Source organism: Diaporthe batatas (genome assembly GCF_019321695.1).
Source record: "Diaporthe batatas strain CRI 302-4 chromosome Unknown Contig00015, whole genome shotgun sequence".
NCBI classification, from domain to species: Eukaryota; Fungi; Ascomycota; class Sordariomycetes; order Diaporthales; family Diaporthaceae; genus Diaporthe; species Diaporthe batatas.
Genome location: NW_025408562.1, coordinates 669,330 through 685,395, shown reverse-complemented (window position 1 = coordinate 685,395; position 16,066 = coordinate 669,330). Strand labels below are relative to the sequence as shown.

Genomic DNA, 16,066 nt, shown 5'->3' with positions numbered 1-16,066 from the left:
TCTACACAAGGATATCAGCTTCCATGTATGATTGATGACTTCTTGTAACTTGGGTAACTGCAGGTGCTAAGATGAGATACTATATGGCATGAAGTTAACTAAATACCTAAGTAGATTTGTTTTTTGGACAGTTTGGCCTGCATGTAGATGTAATCATACAAAAAGAAAGAAACATCGTCTTTGCCTGTGTCTTGCTGGTCTGCCTGGTCCCCTGCCGCACATGTAGATCACCACTTTAGGACTAGCGCCCTCTTGTCACAGGGGTCCAGCCTCTTCCGTGGCACTAACAAAACGGCTTAATTTTTCGGAGTACCTCCGTACAGGCAGGGCCTGTCTAATAAATCTCAAAACCACTTACACGGAGCAAGTTTGATACTTGTGAAAGCACTGTTTTTGAGATATCTCCCCGTCATTATGCCACCAGTCAAGCCACTGCCTATATCTGACGAGTTCAGTTCTGCAGAGCATTATGTGAGCTCACTGCTGGACTTTGCCTCCACAAACGACCTTTTCCAAATTCTCTGCGGAGGCGTCCACATTCGTGAGTACAGGTGCCATTCTTGTCCTATTGCCCTACTTTCACGGGCCCGTTTCTGTCACACTTCCAGAATGCATCAATTTGTTCTCAGCGACAGGTAACTAAAATGTACCAGTGGACTTCTTCACCAATGAGCCGGGCCTGTTCGAGTATGTCCTCGAGCCCGAGTGGCAGGAATTCCTAATGCAATGCGACCCCATGGACCTGCTGGACTTCCTCCTGAGAGATGACCCAGACGCCCCGGCAGCGGAGCGCTCATGGCCCGACGCGCCCGGGTCCCTGCGCCAGTACGTCAAGGACATACGGCGGCTGTCGCTGCGGCGCTCCTTCGCGCCGGCGAGGCCCAGGCTGCCCGTCCTGCCGCGGCAGGTGGCCGTGGGCATGAACGTCAAGAAGAAGCACGAGGTCGTCCACTTTGCGGACTACGTGGACCGCCTGGCCGGGGACGTCGCGCGGCTGACGGGCGGCCGGGTGACGCACCTCGTCGACTTTGGCAGCGGCCAGAACTACCTGGGGCGGGCGCTGGCCTCGGCGCCGTACAGCAGGGACATCGTGGCCGTCGAGAGGCACGAGCACAACCAGGCGGGCGCCCGGGAGCTGGACGTGCTGGCCGGCATCGCGGAGACGGAGAAGGTGCTGCGGAACAAGAAGATCTGGCAGAGCCTGGTGGACAGCAGGAAGAGGGGCGCCGGCGGCCTGGACGACAAGGCCCGGCGGCGCATGGCGGAGCAGGGGAAGCAGCAGCAGCAGCACACGCCCGAGCAGGTCGCGGCGGTGGAGCTCCGGCCGAGGAGGGAGCTCGAGGCCATCTACCGCCCCGAGGAGGGGAGGGGCATGATCCAGTACGTCACGGGGCGGCTCGAGACGGGGGACCTGTCCGACGTGCTCGGCAAGATCCACGGCGGCGGCGCGCCCGAGGGGCAAGAAGGGGGGCGCGGGGGGCTCTCGCTCATGGCCATCTCGATCCACTCGTGCGGGAACCTCTCGCACTTTGGGATCCGCTCCATGATCCTGAACCCCAGCATCAAGGCGGTCGCGATCGTGGGGTGCTGCTACAACCTGCTTACGGAGAAGTTGGGCCCCCCAACGTACAAGCTGCCTTATATGCGGCCCAGCCTGCAGGCTGTCAACGGGCGCGTGGTGCGCGAGTCGGAGAAGTATGACCCTCAGGGGTTCCCCATGAGCGACCGGGTGTCGAGTTATAATGGTTCCGGGATTCGTTTTAATATCACGGCTCGGATGATGGGTAAGTCCTCTTTCATGTCGCTTCGACTGAAGATACTTTCAGCAGAGGGGAGTAGCATGCACGACATCCCTAAACATGTTGCGCATTCCTTTTTCTCGTCGAAAAAATAGAGACTTCACAGTGAATTGGGTGGATCTGCTAACAAGTCATATTTCACAGCATGTCAAGCGCCACAGAACTGGACAGAAGTCGAGTCAGACTCCTTCTTCACGAGGCACTTCTACCGCGCGGTCCTACAGAAGATATTCCTAGACAAGGGCGTCATCACAAAGGTGTACCACGACAAGACCTCCGGCGGCGGCGGCCCCGCGGCGGGGGCGGGGGAGAGCCCCTTCAACATGAGCACGAACCCGGTCATCATCGGGTCGCTGGGCAAGAGCTGCTTCCGGTCGTTCCACGCGTACGTGCGCGGGGCGATCAGGAAGCTGTCGGCCACCCCCGGCTCGGACAAGTACAGCGCGGCGATCGACGCCCGGATGGGCGGCATGACGGACGAGGAGATCGAGGCGTACGCGGCGGCGTACGCGCCGCGCAAGCGGGAGCTGAGCGCCATGTGGACGCTGATGGCCTTCAGCGCGGGCGTGGTCGAGTCGCTCATCGTCACGGACCGCTGGCTCTTCCTGCGCGAGCACGCTGATGTCGTCCAGGACTGCTGGGTCGAGCCCGTGTTTGACTACAAGGAGAGCCCGCGGAACCTGGTCGTTGTTGGTATCAAGAGGAGGGAGGAGGCTGCCACCGGGGACTGATCGTGGTGCCCCCCTCTTTTCTTCTCTTTTTCCCTTTACTGAGCGCTTCGGCCGACGGACGGACGACTGCGGCGCCTCGCCGTCAGCTCTTGAGGGCGGGCAGGCGGGCAGGCTGGCAGGTGAGGGCGGCAGCTGAGGAACGGCCAATCGGGGCCGCGTCACCCCCCCGGGGCTCAAGCACATCCGGCCCGGCATGCCTCTTTTGTCTTCCCAGACGCAGGGGGTGTGGACGTGGGTGTTGGTACCCTCGGCATGCCGCGCTGTGGCAGTCGCACGCGCGCATCAAGGAGGAGGCTGGGCAGCACAGGAGAGCCATTGTCCTGCAGGATATCACAAATGCTGCAGGTGAGAGGAGACGTGTAATGCGCCGCTTGATGTCATGCATTGCAGGAGTGCGCGGGATGGGTGGGAGGAGGACGCGCCTGGGGGGAAGGGGGGGGACGTCAATCCAGGGGTCCTGCGTGCGTCTTCTTTGGTACGGTGGTCCCGCCCTACATACCCCATGCGGCCTGGGCTGGTAAAACTTGGAGAACGAGAGGTCATGGATATCAGATAGGGATGTGCTTCGGGATAGGATCGCTGTGGTGTTGCAGGCCTGCCTGACCGCGGGTCGCAACGGGCTGTTGCAAGAGTGTGAGACCATCAGCCCTAGAGCGGCGTGCCCTCGCGTCACGCGTACGTCAAATCACATCAGCACCCCCGATCCAAGGTGGAAGCGGCGGTGGCGAGAGTTGCGGCTCTGTTTGAATGATGAGTGAGCTGGACAGGATCGTGCCTTGTGACACGCAAATATGTTCAGCCACGTAGGTAGATTCCCAACCCAGACCACGCACAACTTTGGAAATCCTGTTTCCCAATCCGGCCGTGGGGTGTAAAATGTGAAGCCTTGTGACGTGGAACAATGGGGTCAGGATGCCCCGAGCCATAGCCATACAGGGCACAGCGATGGGCTCAACCCCATTCCAAGCCTGAAAGCCACCTGGCAGAGGCTGGGATATACGACCAACCGCCAGCCGCGGCCTACCACGGTCAGCAAGTTGACCCCCAACATATCCACAATCCCGCCGGCCGAGGCTATCCGCACATCGCGGATATGGCAACGCATCGGCTGCCCCGATAGGAAGGGACGTGGAGGAGACCATCTACGTAGGTCAAGTCTAGGCTTGTGTGTGTGTGTGAGTGTGAGAGAGGATTTTATGGTTAGGCGCGCACGGCGAGTAAGACGACGTTGGGGAGGCTCGGATCATCCGTCGCACAGCATGAGGTGGCTGGCTGGCTGAGAGACTGTGCAGCCTGGCACCTGGCAGCATGCCCTTCAGCCTGGATGGCAGCATGGTTGGTCCAGGAGCGTGGAAACGCGGCTCTCGGAGGCTCAGGGTTTTCCGAGCTCATGATCCCCTCTGCCCTGATTCGGTAGTTTACCTCGACAGCCACGGAGGAGGAGGAGGAGGAGGTCAGCCAGCCCTGTGAGCTACAAGAGGTGTGTTGGGGGGGGGGAGGGTGACGGGCCCAGGCCTCGCAAGATGGGTGGTGGTGGTGGTGGTGGTGTTGGTATGCTAGGTATCGGATCAGGCATCCTGCTCCTTCGCGCCTCATGGCATCAGGTTAATAAGGGTTGTCGTGCCGGTAGGGTGTCAGTGCTGGTGTGGGCGCTGCAGAGGGCAACGCCCAGAACGCATGGGCGTGCGCGCGTGGGGTTGCACAGACGAGACGCAGAGGGCCCTTTTAGCCACGCCGGATTGTCGCAGTCTCACAGCCCAAATTGCGGGGTGCGTCTCTGGCTTGATGCTTGTCACCGTGACGGGCAAAGCAGCACACGTTGGGTGACGCCAAGGGCTGGCTGGGCTCGCAGTCTATTGCTCTGCGGAACATTTGTCCTGTGCCTGCATGGTACTAATAATACCGGACAATACTGCAGTGGGCACGTTGGACTAGTTGGGACTCTTAGTGGTCCTGCTGTCTAGACGTGCGTGTAAGTTGAGCATATGAGTATATGAGTAGCATTGCAGCCGACGGCATACACGTGAGGTCGCGAACCCCACGAATTGAGTTCGGCTTGCATTGAGCTTATTATGGCGTCGCGTGGGTGAGAGCCTGAGAGGGAGATAGGGTGCGCAGGTGACGGGCGTTGTGGGAACTTTGCAAGGCCAATTGGGGCAATACGACTATCGTGAGGTGCAAATGCTCGTGTGTACCATGCACAACGTGCAAGGCGTGAAACTCTGCCCCCACGTCCGTCAATCTACCTGCATGCTCCTCATGCAAGACGGGCCTGAAGAGTCTCTAGCCCCATGCACCCGCCTAGGCCTGCCTCGTTGCGCACCTGCACCTGCACCTGCACCTGCACATCCAGCACTTGAGGGACAGGCAGAGCACCGCAGCGCCCAGCGTCACAGCAGCCCACAGCTGGCACCACTCGTAGGGCCCCAGATAAATTGCACATGCCGCCCATGCGAGAGCATGCTGGAGTACGGTAGCTGGTCTGGTCTAGAGAAGGGTCCTGTTACCGAACCCTCCATGCGCTACCGAGTTACAGGCTAGTTAGTGTCGGCCCTTACCTCTTAGTCTGTGTCAACCACAAAGCCCCGCCAAGCGAGCCGCCCGGCCGCCACTGATAATGGGAATGACTGACTGAACTGGCCGTCTTTCTATCTACCACAGTACCTCTCATTCTCTGCATTTGCCTCCAGCTCCAGCTCTTGCTCCGGCTCTGGCATCTTGCTCCCCTCTTTTTTTTCCCTTTGTTGTGCCATACGCACTCGACTCCTACCTCGGTTGCTTGTATTCGAACGGCCCAAGGGAATTTGTCCACGATTATCAGCTGCCAGTCGCCTCGTCAATCGTTATCCTCCCTGTCGCCGTGTGCGTGACTCGACCGACTTGGCTCGCAGCGGCTCTGCTCTACTGTGCGCCCTCGACTTTTTTCTCCGTGCTTGCTCCGATCAGTCCCGGCATTGAAACAGACCAACTCCTCTGATAACGGGCCAAAGTCACCATTCCTCGTCGAGAACACTCAGCCATCACCTTTGCAAGCACATTCGAAAAACCGACAAGACCAGCCGTCCTGTGCTCTCACAGAAAAAAAAAACTCGACAAATTGCGTTCTTCACTGTCGATCCCGCACCCTCGTGCAATCCTGTGCTGGGTCCCGCCGCCGCCAGGGTCCTCTCTGCCTATCAGTGGGGGTCCAGACAGGGGCCTTGAGTGCTTCCGCGAAGAATGAACCAACGTCTCTCGCGCGGAATCCCTCGTCGCCCATCATGAACGCTGAAATAAAACTTCTCGTGAGTCCGAACCCCTCGTAACAGCCCCCTATTCCATTTTTCCCTTGGTTTTTTTTTTCCGTTGCAGGCTCCGAGTTTCCACCGCCAGTGAGTCACTTTGAGCCAACTGCTCCGGACGCGACGCCGAAATGATCCCGGCCGATTGCGGGGCCGTCCATCGGGCGGGCCCGAGCTCGCAATTGGTCCCTGGGCCCGTGTTGAAATCTTCCGTCGACCAGATAGTGGGACATCAGATACCATGTACTGACTGGCCGCGGATGCACAGGACCAAACGCTCAGCCTCATCCACATCCCCCTAGGCCTCTATTCACAATTCCTTCAGCCCATCCTCCGCCTGCTTCTGCCCTCGCCGTGCGCCAAGCTCGAGGACGAGTTCGGGGACCTGACCCTGGCCCAGGAGCACGGCTTTCTTAATATCAGCGTAACGCCTATCGAATGCTCGATAGTCTGCAACGAGACGTGGTCCAGGACGGTCTTCGAGCCCATAATCAAGCAATTGCCCAAAACCTCGGCCAAGACCGTGTCGATATCTGCCGAGTCCTACTGCGTGTTTCGCGTGTCCTCTCCGGGGGCGGACGCTGGCAGCCGTGTCGTCGATCTGACTTCTCCCCTTGCGCTCGCCGGCATATCCATCTTCTTCATCACAACCTACTACTCGGACTTCCTGATAGTCCCCAGCCGGTCCCGCCAGAATGTCGTGCAGGCCTTGTTCGAGCAGGGATTCGAGTGCTCAGAAGACAGCAGCTCGTCCTTCGTGTCCCCCGTCGCATCCTTACATACCCGGGGTCTAAGCCAGGACAGTGACGACCCGCCGTCCACGCCCCCGCCATCCAACGCTGCGGAGCTGCAGATGCGGACGTTCAAGTTGTTGAAAAAGCACAATGTCGTCGCTCACACAGAGCCAAACCTACGTCTGATCCACTGCTCCGGGAAGGATGTCTCTCAGCTTGAAACCTACTCCAGGCCTTCGAGGTCGTACGCGGGGAACGGAAACCATCGCAAGAGCTCATGGGTGGACAAGGTTGATACCAAGTTCTATACGAGCCTGGTTGCGGCTTTGGTAAGCCAGCCGCGCTTCTTGTCTGTGACCCTCGCCGAGGAAGACGAGCCGTCACTCCTGATCGATCGCTGCTTGCTGGACACCTTTGGCGATTCCCTCATAGGACCAACCGACGCGGACCTGACACCGATCCTGCTTGACCTGGTCGACCTGCCCTTCGAGGCGACCGGAATCGTCGCCGGCGTGGCAGGTAAGCTCGCCGAAGGCATGCGCATGGAAAATGCCGAGCTATCGTATCTCTCCACAGCCAAGACCGGCGCTGTCATGCTATCCAGTGAGTATGCAGACCGTGCTTTGGAGATCCTAAGTCCCCTGCTGCCGAAGGAGGATTAAGAAGGCCATAAAATTTGGGCTGGCACAAAGTGATGGGGGTCTGTCGAAGCTCCGACATCCGGCCTTGGAGATAGTGTGACGGAACACTTCTGAGGAATTCCTGTTTCCTGTTGTTCCGGCTGATCGCATGCAGCGGCGTTTTTGTATGATAAGGGAGGGATATTTTTGGAGGGACTCTTGTGGATGTCTCGCCGTAAAATTCAGCCAGATACCGGCTGAGGGCGTTGGAAAAGGCCGGTACATGCACGTACCGCCTAAAAATGGGCGAGGTAATAGAGTAGCGCTTGGTCGAGAATAGCATTGTGGCTCGTCTTGTGACGACAAACGTAAACCCAATAGGCTCATTTGCCGTGCCCCTTCTTCTTAGCAGCCGAGGGCTCGCTGACGATGCCGGCCCTGACAAAGGCGTCCCTGGCAGCAGCGTTGATGAGCGCGAACCTCCTGGGCCCGAGCTTCTGGCCGCCGTACCAGCGGGTCACCACGACCATGTGGTCCCACAGGTCCATGAGCTGCATGAGGTGCAGCAGCCGGCCGCCGGCCGCCGTCTCGCCGTCGTCGTCGCAGTCCTGGAACGAGGTCCCGTTGGGCCCGCGGATCCGCCACGCCGTGATGTTGTGCGTCGCGGTGCGCACCCGCTTGTCGCTCGCCAGCAGGTGCTCGACGAACCGGGCCGCCTCGTCGGGGGAGCCGACCGCGGCGCAGCGCGCGACAAAGACGGACTTGAGCTCCACGACGGGCTCGGACACGACCCACGGCGGCTCCGGGCCCAGGTCGTCGGCCGCCGCCGCCCTGGAGGCGAAGGCGGCGGCGCGTGTGTCGCCGTCTGGCTGCCCCTCGTGGTCCGGGGCCGTGTCGTTGTCGTTGTCGTTGGCCACGCCGGCCTCCTCCTGCAGTCTCTTCAGCTCCTCGACGGCGTCGAAGAGGCAGACCTGGCCGGGCTGGAAGATGTTCCCCAGCGCGCTGCGGAAGAGCTCGAGGTCCCGGGCCCCCACGCCGCGCTTGCCCCCGGAGCTGTTGGTGCCGAGGGGGATGCAGGGCGCTGCGGGATAGTCTGGTGGGAACTGCAGGCGTAGTGAGACGGCTTCGTCTGGGAGGCTCAGGATGTAGATGTCCGAGTCCTCCCCGGCCTGGACGAGGCTGCCATCGCCGTAGATTGAGTTTATGGCCTCAATCTCGTCAGCAAGCTCCTCAGACATGGCTGTCTCTCGGACCAATTGCTGATTGTTGCACGAGGTGTAACCCGCAGCTGACGGCGGAGGTGAGGCTTATCACTGTACTTTTTAAGTCCGGCAAGGGAAAACAAGGAAAACCGTGAGACTCCTGAGTTTGTCATCCAATGAGGTCCTCCCTTGCCTTTCGAGTATGTCCTGGACACGAAGCTGTCCTGCAGGCAGTGGACCCTGGTGGTACGAGCCTGAGTTAAAAATACAGTGTAAGCTGTTGGCTGCAAGGTTACCTTGGTATTCAAATCAGAGTCGGGTTGCGGCTGGGGGGGGGGGTGGATGCGACCCGGATATTGCCAGGGTTAGGTGCGGCACATTGGTGATAGACTGAGAAGCGCATTCGCATGTCGACCACATGCCATCCGCGCCGCCCCGAGATCTTTCAATGATTCTATTGCCCCGGTAAAACGCGGCCACACTACGTCAAGATGGTATGCAAAACCCTCTCAGAAAATCGAACAAGTCGGGGAACATGCTAACCATCTCAGATTCCCATCCTCGGCGTCAACTTCGGCGAGAAAAAGCTCGTCAAGGTACACACCAGCCTGCCCCCCCCCAAGAGCGACGCCTACCTTTCGCCTGTCGCAACGAACATAACTAACGTGCGCAAACCATAGAAAGCCCTACAGTCCTTTTACGCCCTAGGCCCTATGACGGCCGACCGGATCATGGCCAAATACTCCATCTTCCCGCGGGCGAAGCTAGAGTCCCTGTCGTCGAAAACCGTGCTCGCGCTCACGGCAGAGCTGTCGACGATGACGATCGAGAACGACGCGAGGAAGATTGTGCAGGAGAACATCAGGCGGCTAAAGGATATGGGCGCTTACAGGGGAAGGAGACACGCCATGGGCCTGCCGGTGCGTGGACAGAGGACAAGGAACCAGAACATGACGTCGGCGAAGCTCAACAGGCTGGAGAGGAAGGGCTGAGCGAAGAGCGTGGGCCGGCACGGCACTCGGATCAAGCACTCAAATGGAGGATACAGCGGAAAAGGTCACGTCGCGCTGAGACGGTTCCTACGACACCACTTTCAAAGCGGAATGGGATCTGGCGTGATTTATACAGGACAACCATGTGCAACACACTGTACATTATCTACAGCCCTACACTGGGCAAAATAAACGTCAAAGTACCTTTACTCTGTTTTCTGTGCGACCCGGTGCCTTCAGCCAAGCCTAGAACTTCTCCTGGAATTCCGAGGTGGACTCGAACATCAACCTCGGCAACTCGTCTTCCAAGGGCGGCGTCCCCTTGGCCTGCAAGTCAAGAGCAACCTCGTCCACAGCCTTCCAGACGCGCAGGATGTTGCCCCCGACCACCTTGGCAGCATCCTCATCGCTGACACCCTGCCTCAGCAGCTCGGCGACAAGGTCTGGATACTTGGAAACGTCGCCCAGGCCCTCGGGGGTGCTCGGGATGCCGTCAAAGTCGCTCCCGAAGCCGACGTGGTCGAACCCGATCAGGTTGCCGATATACATGACGTGCTTTGCGACGTGAGCCAGGGTCGAGTTGGGCGGGTAGAAGTCCGGCAGGCCGTTCTCGTTGTCCGCCTCGACGCACGAGATAAAGTCCGGGGCGAAATTGACCATGACGACGCCGTTGCGCTCCTTGACCAGCTGGAGCACGTCGTCGTGCACGTTGCGGGGGTGGGGGCAGATGCTGTACGCCGAGGAGTGGCTGTACATGACGGGGGCGAGGCTGCCCTCCCAGCCGTCCTTGCCGCCGCCGAGGACGTGCCGCTGCGTGTCGGCCGAGGTGTGGCTGAGGTCCACGATCATGCCGATGCGGTTCATCTCGCGGATCAGGGCCTTGCCGTCCTGGGACACGCCGCCCCAGTACGGGGGCGCTGACCGCGAGGGGTTGGACCACAGTGCCGAGTCGGCGTACCGGTTGGGGCAGTTGTGTGTCAGCGTGGCGTAGCGGACGCCCAGGTCGTAGAAACGACGCAGGTTTGCGGCCGAGTTGCCGATCTGGTGCAGGCCCTCGACGCCGAGCGGCGAGATGAGCTGGCCGTTGTTGAAGGCGGCTTCGGCAGTGCTGCTGTTCACCTTGGTTGAGAACTGGGCCGGGTATAGTTCTTGCAGCCTGGTCACAAGATCAATCTGTTGAATGGTCTCCTTTACAATGGGATCGTAGATCTCATCCTGTTCATCTAGTTAGAGGTCATGTTTTTTCAAATCTGATTGACAAGACGACTCACACTAAAGTCGAGCATCGTATCAGGACAGAGCCAGTAAACAGACCAGAAGGCACCGCCATTCATGCCTTTTCGGAGCCGAACCAGGTCGACGTGACCAGGAGTTCTGCCATCCTCAAAAGGCTCCCGGAAAGATTCATTGTATATGCGGTTGCCATAGATGGCCCGAATTAGGATAGGCAAGTCGTTGTGGCCATCGATCAACGGAGTCGAGGTGAGGATGTCCTTGACCCTGTCCTCGACTGTGAGCGGCTTCTGAGGAAGAAGCGCCTTGGAGAAGGCATGATGGCAGTGGTGAGGCAGTCGGAATAGTGCGCTGAGGCCGACCAAGGCCAGGAGGCCAAACAGAAGGCTCACGCGCCGGGTTGGAGATCGTCGAGCATCATCTCGCTTATCCAGGGCAGGCTCATAGGGCTGGTGCTTCTCGTGGGGATGCATTGACGGCCGGGAATGTGGGTGAGCGGCTAGGGAACCCCGGACAGGGACCGCCTACTCTATTCTGGTTGAATGCGGATCTGGAAGTGAGATTAAGTCAATGGGGCAAGGACACAGTATCTGGACTATGTGCTTGTGCTCGGGGCAGAGCCGAACTTGAGTTCTTGTGCTACAACTAGGTTGGAGATCTACTACGTAAGGTTTGTGGATGCCCAAGACGGCGGCATCTCTGGTTGATTGATAAGCTGCCGCAACTTAGACGACAGCCTACAGCCTTGCTCGGCTGCGAGCGCTTGTCGGCGCGTATGCACCTGTAGGGAGGAACACCCATGCATTTTATCCACCCTAGTTGGAGTCTGTTCCTGGATTTATCCACGCCCACTAGTGTAATGACTCTGTGTGTGGCCTATATAGATTGCGCATGGCCATGGTCATGGTGATGGTGACGATGCACTTGCAGAAAAGGACCTCCGCAATCGGGGAAGTCTTCAGTGTTGCAGCCACCGTACAAGAAGAACAAGAGAAAAAAAAAGACTTTGATGCACACAATGACTGGTAGGAGTTTTCCCCGACAAGCCAGACACAGCCCCACAGCTTGCCCTCTTGTGCATGGGATGTTGGGCAACAGGCCGTGCGAACAAGAAAAAAACGGTCGTCCCGGTCACTCACAAGAAACGACGGCGCGTAGCTGGGGTCGTTGAGCTCCAACGGTGTGGCTGATGAACTCAACTGCCGCCTTGGCCTGGTAGAGTTGGCAAAGATGAGTTAATATTAAGCAAGATGCTGGGCCGTGACATTTACACGTTTTGTTAGGCTACGGACCGTTAATGCTCTGGCGTTGGCAGGACGGGACGACGTCACTGGCGGTGACAACCTTGGAAGGTCGGACGGTGTAGGACATGGACTGCCCCCGTTTCAAGTTTCATAAGTTTCATTTGGCGGTCGTATTCAGATTCAGCTGCTGTCGTCCCAGGTCAGGTAGCAACGAATCAATGGTCAGGGGTAGCTGGCAGGACGACTCGGGCTGCCTCTAGGGGCCCCTGACAGCCCCGACAGACCAGACTTTCAGCTGGCGAGCCAATGAGCTGCAGCGGGGCCCATCAGAAGTTCTAGGCGACGCACGCTGTGAGATTTGCCTCGCAGACAGAAAGAGTCCATCGCGACACGTCCCTTTCAAGGTTGGAGAATAACTTCGCCGACGCCGTGCCCCTTTCTTGGAACCTGCTGTTGCTCCTTCCACCCTAACCACAACCCGGCCTGCTACTGCCCCACGAGAGCCACATCGCACCGCCCCGGCCCATCACGACCTCTTGCCGCTGCCCTCTAGCCTCTGGCGACTGACCGCGCCAACCCATCCATCGCCTAGGACCGAGGTGGCCCAGACGAGACCCGAGACCCACGACCCACGACCCACGACCCAGCGAGCCGCCGCGCCGCATCATCCACAACCTGCCCAACTCTCAGCTGCTCCGCCTCACCCGGTAGCCCCCCGTGGTCCCTTCCTTTGTGATCCCTTGGTCACATCCAGCAGCAACTTCTTCCTCTCGGCCAGGCTTTGAAGCTGCCACATCAGACTGCCAGACCTCTGCGAGCCATGATATAGATGCATCGACCGAGCCCTTAGTTACTGATCAACCGCAAGTCCCACAAGAGAGAGCCTGTCATAGGCTCCCCACACACCAACCAAAATGCCGGGCTTCCAAGATAGTTTCTGGACCGGCGACTATGCCGCAGGTAGGAAACGAGTCCGCCCGCTTGCTGTGTCACTTTGCGACCACTGACGTATCTCAGGCCTTGGCGTTCTGTTCAGCAAGCTGCAGCAGGGAGTCATAGAGAACAGACAGGTCCTGACCATCGCACGCATGCGCTCTGAAGCCGAGGAGCTCTACGGTACGCGACTCAACGATATCGCCCCGGCTGTCGACAAGGTGCAAGGAGGCTTTTCAAAGGATGATGGCGCTACCGTCCGCAAGGTAAACAACTCTCCATACCCAGCTGCCCCTTGGTGCCTCGCACGCCCCCGCTGACCCCTCTTGTCTGCAGGCCTACGAGGGCATACGAACCGAGATGGCAGAGGGCGCAAATAAGCACAGGAAGATTGCCCAGAACATCCGCGACCTTGTCGTGAACCCATTCTCCAGGTGGTGCGAAAACCACGAGACCCGGATACAAGACTCCCAGGACGAGCTGCAGAACCGCATCAAGGCCCACGATCGCCAGGCCGAGCTGGTCAAGAAGTTGAGGAGCAACTACTTCAACAAGTGCCGGCTGGTCGAGGATCTCGAGGAGGAGACCAAGTTCGCCTTCCAGGACCCAGAGAGCAGCCCCAAACCCAAGATCCCCGAGATCAAGGTCTCGGAGAACAAGGAGGCCGAATTGGCCGACGAGGACTCCATCTTCGAGATCGGCGATGAGACTTTCGACGTCGAGGAGATGAAGAAGCGGTTGGCGCACATGTTGAACAACATCAAACTGCAGGACACCAAAGTGCCGATCTTGGGAACATACATGAACACCTCGGCCGGTGCGGACATTGTGGAGTACCTCCAGAAGTACATGGACACCACCAGCGTCAGTTATGCTGAGAGAATCGGCCAAGACCTCGTCTCCAGCGGCTTCCTGAGACTCGTTGGAAATGTGGGAAACACCTTCGCAAACAGCTCCAAGATGTTCTACCAGTGGCGGCCAAAGGCATTCCAGATGTCTGGTGTGCCCGAGAAGAAGCCAACCGTGGGCAGGACTTTCTCTCTCGCATCCAACGGCTCGGAAGCTGGCGATTCACCTGTCGTGGGGACAATGAGCGAGTACCTGGCCGGATGGAACCCTCTCAACAATGCCCACCCAGGCGAGACTCCACCACAGCGCCTGCGGAGGGAGCAGAGGGAGGCCGACGACAGGTACAAGGACGGAGTAAAGAAGCTGGACGAGGTTCGGTGCGAGCTCGAGGAGGCCATCACCGTTCATCTCAAGTTCCTCGAGCGTTGCGAGCTGGACAGGCTCAAGGCCATCAAGACCGTCATTCTCGATTTCTCGGGATGTGTCAGCAACGTCATCCCCAGTCTCCAGTCTGCTGTTGACAATATGATGCTCTTCCAGGAGACCATCCAACCCGACGGGGATCTGCGCTACCTCCTCGAGAACTACCGCACCGGACGCTTTGCTCCAAAGGTCGTCGTGTACGAGAATTACTACAACAAGGTCGACGAGCAGACCTTTGGTGTCGACCTCGAGGCCCGCGCCAGGGCGGACAAGAAGCGAGTGCCCATGATTGTGACGACTATTCTCACCTACCTCGACAACCACTACCCTGATCTCGAGGGCGATGAGGCCAGGAGAGGGGTCTGGCTGGTGGATGTGCCATTAGCACAAACCCATGCTCTGCGAAACAAGGTCAACGACGGCAAGCCCTTCTCGCCTGATATTCTTGCTGAATTCGATATACCCACTGTTGCAAGTCTGCTTAAGCTCTACTTCCTCGAACTACCTGGTCAGTAACGTGTTCTTACCCATCATCGATATGTTTCGCTAACTTTTGTCAAGACTCTCTGGTCTCCTCTCACGTTTACGAGATCGTCAGGACTATATACACCACGCCTAATCCGGACACCTCTGATGCAGGACGTGTCTCCGTCCTACAGCAGACGCTGTCCCAGCTGCGGTTGACGAACATTGCCACCCTGGACGCCTGCATGAACCACTTCACGAGGTTGATTGAGCTGACAAGCGCGGACGAAGAGTACATCTCTGCACTTGCGACGACACTGGCACCCTGCATTTTGAGACCACGCGTGGAGACATCCTTGACCATGGAAGAGAAGCACGCTTACCGCCTGCTACGTGACCTCTTCGCTCACAAGACTGCAATCTTCAGCGAATTGAAGCGAATGTCGACCCTCGGCCACTCTACCTCAGTAACAAGCTCCAACACCGACACCACAAACCGCCCACGCGCCATCAGCACTGATGAGAGCAACCGAAGAATCCATCAGGAGGAGCGACAACGGGCGCTTTTGGAGAAGGCAGGAGGCGGCCGTAGTAGGGCCACCTCTCCGGCTCCAAGCCCCCGTGGCGTCGGCTCTCACCGACGGGATAGGAGTGTTGGCAGGTTCCCCGTGCAGACGAGCCCCACCGAGAAGAACGAGCGTGTGCGCATGAGCATGGGACCTATCCTGGGCGTGAAGCGATCCAGTCTTGAGGTGCCCGGCGAGAGCGGCACGCCTCCATCCTCAGTGTCCACCGAATCAGTCACGAACGGCAGCGAATCGACAGATTCTCCCACGTCGGTTAGAGGCCGGTCGGAAACCCTCCGATCCAACGACTCACTGGAGAAGCGGAACTCTCTGGGCCGCAACCCAGCGCGGTCCTCTCTTGGCCGACGGATCCCCGTCAACCCCACACCCCTGACCGAGGCCGGTGACGAGCACACCCGAGGCGTGACCCTGGAGGATAAGCCGATGGATGACTAGTAGTTCACCCACCTAGGCCACTTTTCTACTGGGGAACCGAGCATCCCGACATGTCATGGTTAACATTTTGGCACCGGTGCGTGCAAGCACGGTCATGGGGATAGAACAGACTATATGGAGGGATCGAGAACAAAGCACACATATTCGGGGAAACACACACATTCTTGGGGCCGTAAAGGCGGAGGGTTGTAATGCAATGGAATGGAATGTACTATGTATCAACCGAGCGAACGCGACCACGAGCCAAGATATTAGCACGATGAGTTTTGACACACACACACACAAACAAACAAGAAACGCCCAGGTATATTAAACATAGCAGCACTGGGGGGGAAGGTAACTTAGCCAGGGGGTGGAGGTGTGTGTCCTGGAGACTGGGCGGACGGGTGGTGGCGGTGGACATATTTATCAGAGAAAATGGGACGGAGAACCATTGTGGGGTCGGTCGGGCGCGGTCTCGTCCGGCCTTTTTCGTCGTTGCGACGGCACATTTATATATTACTCTTCACAAAATCTTCGTTGCCGTGCGGTATTGCTG

At 58.4% G+C, this 16,066-nt stretch overlaps 6 protein-coding genes across 6 annotated transcripts; 4 read left to right on the top strand and 2 right to left on the bottom strand.

Moving 5' to 3' along the window:
• Positions 1-327: 327 nt before the first annotated feature.
• On the top strand, positions 328-3,799 carry KVR01_011400 (uncharacterized protein). The gene is made up of 3 exons (XM_044786278.1): positions 328-541; positions 654-1,784; positions 1,944-3,799. The coding sequence occupies exons 1-3, from the start codon at positions 415-417 to the stop codon at positions 2,528-2,530; spliced, it is 1,845 nt and encodes a 614-aa protein (XP_044639775.1). The 5' UTR covers positions 328-414; the 3' UTR covers positions 2,531-3,799.
• A 926-nt stretch (positions 3,800-4,725) lies between these two features.
• On the top strand, positions 4,726-8,606 carry KVR01_011457 (uncharacterized protein). Its single transcript, XM_044792798.1, has 2 exons — positions 4,726-5,814; positions 6,080-8,606. Exons 1-2 carry the CDS (start codon positions 5,791-5,793, stop codon positions 7,205-7,207), a joined length of 1,152 nt encoding a protein of 383 aa, XP_044639832.1. The 5' UTR covers positions 4,726-5,790; the 3' UTR covers positions 7,208-8,606.
• Positions 7,549-8,403, bottom strand: KVR01_011270 (uncharacterized protein; the record flags this gene model as incomplete). The annotated part of the gene is made up of 1 exon (XM_044785933.1): positions 7,549-8,403. One exon carries the CDS (start codon positions 8,401-8,403, stop codon positions 7,549-7,551), a length of 855 nt encoding a protein of 284 aa, XP_044639645.1.
• Positions 8,607-8,740: 134 nt separating the features above from the next.
• KVR01_011310 (uncharacterized protein) lies at positions 8,741-9,567 on the top strand. Its single transcript, XM_044795013.1, has 3 exons — positions 8,741-8,861; positions 8,919-8,963; positions 9,048-9,567. Exons 1-3 carry the CDS (start codon positions 8,859-8,861, stop codon positions 9,357-9,359), a joined length of 360 nt encoding a protein of 119 aa, XP_044639685.1. The 5' UTR covers positions 8,741-8,858; the 3' UTR covers positions 9,360-9,567.
• Positions 9,568-9,605: 38 nt separating this feature from the next.
• KVR01_011260 (uncharacterized protein) lies at positions 9,606-11,065 on the bottom strand (the record flags this gene model as incomplete). The annotated part of the gene is made up of 2 exons (XM_044784937.1): positions 9,606-10,574; positions 10,631-11,065. The coding sequence occupies 2 exons, from the start codon at positions 11,063-11,065 to the stop codon at positions 9,606-9,608; spliced, it is 1,404 nt and encodes a 467-aa protein (XP_044639635.1).
• A 1,078-nt stretch (positions 11,066-12,143) lies between these two features.
• KVR01_011459 (GTPase-activating protein RGD2) lies at positions 12,144-16,041 on the top strand. The gene is made up of 4 exons (XM_044792228.1): positions 12,144-12,796; positions 12,854-13,035; positions 13,106-14,549; positions 14,603-16,041. The coding sequence occupies exons 1-4, from the start codon at positions 12,751-12,753 to the stop codon at positions 15,526-15,528; spliced, it is 2,598 nt and encodes an 865-aa protein (XP_044639834.1). The 5' UTR covers positions 12,144-12,750; the 3' UTR covers positions 15,529-16,041.
• The last annotated feature ends 25 nt before the right edge of the window (positions 16,042-16,066 follow it).

What these genes read in the sequence shown, in the direction of transcription:
- KVR01_011400 (XM_044786278.1), top strand. Translation starts at nt 415, where the DNA reads ATGCCACCAGTCAAGCCACTGCCTATATCTGACGAGTTCAGTTCTGCA. An exon ending in CTGCGGAGGCGTCCACATTC is followed by an intron (nt 542 to 653) that starts GTGAGTACAGGT and finishes AAAATGTACCAG; the next exon opens with TGGACTTCTTCACCAATGAG. An exon ending in TATCACGGCTCGGATGATGG is followed by an intron (nt 1,785 to 1,943) that starts GTAAGTCCTCTT and finishes CATATTTCACAG; the next exon opens with CATGTCAAGCGCCACAGAAC.
- KVR01_011457 (XM_044792798.1), top strand. Translation starts at nt 5,791, where the DNA reads ATGAACGCTGAAATAAAACTTCTC. An exon ending in ACGCTGAAATAAAACTTCTC is followed by an intron (nt 5,815 to 6,079) that starts GTGAGTCCGAAC and finishes GCGGATGCACAG; the next exon opens with GACCAAACGCTCAGCCTCAT.
- KVR01_011310 (XM_044795013.1), top strand. An exon ending in GCGAGAAAAAGCTCGTCAAG is followed by an intron (nt 8,964 to 9,047) that starts GTACACACCAGC and finishes CGCAAACCATAG; the next exon opens with AAAGCCCTACAGTCCTTTTA.
- KVR01_011459 (XM_044792228.1), top strand. Translation starts at nt 12,751, where the DNA reads ATGCCGGGCTTCCAAGATAGTTTCTGGACCGGCGACTATGCCGCAG. An exon ending in ATGGCGCTACCGTCCGCAAG is followed by an intron (nt 13,036 to 13,105) that starts GTAAACAACTCT and finishes TCTTGTCTGCAG; the next exon opens with GCCTACGAGGGCATACGAAC. An exon ending in CTACTTCCTCGAACTACCTG is followed by an intron (nt 14,550 to 14,602) that starts GTCAGTAACGTG and finishes ACTTTTGTCAAG; the next exon opens with ACTCTCTGGTCTCCTCTCAC.